We start from the raw sequence: 3,532 nt of genomic DNA on the forward strand, positions 1-3,532 counted from the left end.
AAAAGAAAAGAAAAGAAAAGAAAAGAAAAGAAAAGAAAAGAAAAGAAAAGAAAAGAAAAGAAAAGAAAAGAAAAGAAAAGAAAAGAAAAGAAAAGGAGACCCGCACACGCTCTGCATCCCGAAAAGGGTTAAGGAAGCGCCTGGTGGAAATGTGCCCGGCACAGAATAATGGGACGGCTGGGCCGTGCCCGCCGCTGGAAGGCACCGAGGTCCGCGGTGCGGCCGGGCCGGGTCGCGGCCGCCTCCCGCGCCGCGCGGCGGGACCCGCTGCACCGGAGCCGCCCCGAGGCCCAGGTAGCGGCAACGTGAGGCTAATAAACCGCCTCGCTGCAAGGGCCGGCGGCCCGGGCACGGCAAACAGCTCCCATCTCAAAAACAAATTCCCGGACAGAGTCTTAAACAGGCAAATAAACTTGCCGGCTCTGTTTTTCAATCAAGCCTTTTAAGTACTAGGCTGAGGCAAATTACAGGCGCAGGAAAACCTGCTGAAACTTAGGAAAGTGTTATTTTACTATCTCAGACGGGTGGAGGGATCTGGATCTACCTTGGCCGCACTAAATTGCCTGTAAAAAAGTGGTGATAAAGTGTAAAAGTAACAAGTGCCTCCTTATTCACGTGTGTTCCCCTAATCTGATCACCTTCTGTCTCTTTATGAGGCTACTGGGTGGCTCGGGGCTCCCCCCGGGCCGGCKGCGGGGCTGGCGCGGGGGTTATTCRGGGATACGGCGAAGGCGGCGGAGCAGAAACGCGGCCGCGCAGGGGTGCGGGGGCTGCCGGGGGGTGCCCGGGGGTGCGGGGGGTGCCCGGGGGCCGCACAGGTGCAGCGCGGCCCCGCACGCCCCGCCAGCCCCGCACGCTGCCCCGCCGCGAGCGAGCGAGCGAGCCCTAATATCTGCCATTTTTTGCATCTCTGTCTGTCTGTCTGTCTGTCTATCTATCTATCTATCTATCTATTTATATATATATATATATATATATATATATATATATATATCCCTCTCTCTCTATCTATCTATCACCTTGTTTCTACCCAGCGAGGCTTCCTTGCTTTCTTCTATTTTTTTTTTCGGGCGAGGGGCAAGGGGATTACAGCTATTTTTTCCACTCACGCCGAGGCCAAGGAGCTGCGCGCTCCAGGTATTCGCCTCTACTTGCGAATTAAAAACTCTCCTGAACATCAGCGACAGTCACACAGCCGGCGTGGTATTTATTTCATGCACGAAGAAGTAGAAGCGAAATAATGAAAGAACTGAGTTTGATCCCGATTTATAYGATTTTCCACGCAGCAGCGTGAAGGCTACAAAACATTTGCTKGTCGCGGCGCAGAAAGAGCGCGCTGCGAAGCTGGAAACTTTCCTTGTTGGAGGGCGGAATTGCGCGGGTCGCGCAGCCGCTCTCTTTTGCCACGAAACTGAGCCCTCTTCGAGGGGAAGGAACACGAGCGCGAAACGCAAATATATATATATATATWTTTTTTTYATACGATTTCCTTTCTGAGCGGATTATAACATGCACCACAACTGCGGCAGCRAAAAGCCCAGACCGGCAGCCCGAGGAAGAAACTTTACAGACGGTGAAGGCGGTGCGGAGCGGCGCGGCACGAGCAGCGCTGCGGCGCGAGCGGGAGGAGAACGGGGAGGGAAAGGAAAAAGCAGGGGACGGGACCCTCTTCTTGCAGAATTAGCCCCAAAGGCAGGGACGGCGACCTGGAGATTTAGCAACATATTTGTTTTCAAATTGTGTCCGCCAGATTATCCGCTTTTAAATCACCTAATCAAATGCAGGTTGTTGCTGTTATTGTTAAGTTTCAAAGAGAAGATGATGATGACCCGGAGAGATCTTTTGCTTCCCCTTTTCCACGCTGTTCCATTTTTTCCCTTAACAAATAAAGAGTAAATAAGCATCTACTTTCTACGTCACGCAACTTATGCAACATTTCCCGAGACTCTTTTTTTTTTCTGCTCTTTTTTTTTTTTTTTTTTTTTTTTTTTTTTTTTTTTTGCAGTCGAGAATGTAAATCGCAATCGACACGAAATTCAAGTGAAACTTGCCCAGATGTGTCAGTGAAAATAAAGACATCAGCTGCTTTTAGAACAGGACGTGAAAGCTGGCGAAGTTTTGTTGTTGTTTCCCTCTTTATACATGTATACACATATAAAAACATCCTTGGAGTTAAAAGAAAAGATTTCTATCATAAAGGAGAAACAGATGGAGAGAGCGTAAGGCAAATAATTAAATAAATGGGCGTTTGCGTGTCGATGGCTGAGCCCTCGCCTCGCGGAATAGAGACCTTCGGGCGGCCAAACTGCACAAAAAAAAAAAAAAAAAGTGCTGGAAAGGCGCCTGAAATTACGGCATTTAGATCAACTTTGCGCGGGTGACTCCAGCGGGCCGGGAGCCGCTGCGCCGGCTTCGGCGGCCGCGCTGCCCCCACGGCGCATCCCGCCGCGCTGCTCCGCACCGCTCCGCGCTGCCCCGCGCCTGCCGCGGAGCCCCCGCGGCTCCCCGCGCGCCTGGGCGCGATTTTACGCGGCTGCTCGCACATCTCTAGTGGTTTCATTCGGTTTGGGGGGGGTGCAGGGCCGGCGGGGTCCCTGTGAACGCCGCACCGGGGCCCGCCGCTTGTCCTCCTCTGTCTGGGGCATCGCTCCCTGTCCCCCCCCTCCCGTGTACATGGATGCGCACACACACACGCGAACATACACACACACATACACACACACACACACACATGCATACATACGTACACAGCCCCCAGCCCTTGCACACAGCGCCCACTATAGGGCCCGGAGCCTCTCGCACCCCCCCGACCCCCCCTGCAGCCCCCGGCGGCAGCAGCAGCAACTTGCAGCGCTCGCCACTGAACTTTTCCTCAACTCCTTCCCCCGCTCCCGCCACCGCCCCGCAGCCCCCGGCCCGGCTCCCGCGGCCGCGACCCCCGCGCGCGCCCCGCGCCGCCGCCGCCGCGGCCGGAGCCGAGGCCGGGGCCGCGGATGCTGCAGGTTGCCCGCGAGCTCCGCGGCGCATCCGACACGTCTGTGCAACATGGCAGAGAGCGAGGGGGAAAGCCAAGAGAAAGGGGGATTGCACCTACTTGCGGCCAGCTTCCTTGCCCTGCCTTTGGATCGCATGCTGCCAGTCCCGCGGCCGATGCTGGCGGGGGGGGGCTTTTTTTTTCCTCCTGGCGCTTTTCCTCCTCTTTTTTTTTTTTTTTTTAATTTTTTTTTCTCCGCTCCCCCTCGCCCCGTCTCCTCTCCCGCACACACACTCTCCCTTTCTCTCAATCCCGGCTCGCTATCTCTCCAGCATTGTCAGTTCGGACACCTTCGCACATGCGCACGGGCGGCTCCCCCCCGCTCTTCAACATTTCAGCGCCGCCAAAAAAAAGTTTGCAGCGATCCATCACGGCCGGGGGAGCGCGGGGGAGCGCGGCGGGAGCGGGAGCGCGGCCGCGCCCCGGGGCTGCGGCGCAACCTGTGGCGGGGCCCCCGACGGCTCCGTCCGCCGGCGCTGCCCGGGCACGCACCTCGCT

The 3,532-nt window shown here is 56.0% G+C and overlaps 1 protein-coding gene across 1 annotated transcript in view; it reads right to left on the bottom strand.

Moving 5' to 3' along the window:
• LOC112952460 (MDS1 and EVI1 complex locus protein-like) overlaps window positions 1-3,196 on the bottom strand; it is a 136,268-nt gene extending 133,072 nt beyond the window's left edge. Inside the window, exon 1 of the mRNA XM_026045324.1 lies at window positions 3,095-3,196. Within this exon, the coding sequence (XP_025901109.1) occupies window positions 3,095-3,131 (37 nt within the window). The 5' untranslated portion in view covers window positions 3,132-3,196. The remainder of the gene's footprint in view (window positions 1-3,094) is intronic.
• Between the last annotated feature and the right edge of the window lie 336 nt (window positions 3,197-3,532).

The sequence above is a fragment of the Nothoprocta perdicaria genome, unplaced genomic scaffold, assembly GCF_003342845.1.
Source record: "Nothoprocta perdicaria isolate Ctin4 unplaced genomic scaffold, notPer1 scaffold_4, whole genome shotgun sequence".
NCBI lineage: Eukaryota > Metazoa > Chordata > Aves > Tinamiformes > Tinamidae > Nothoprocta > Nothoprocta perdicaria.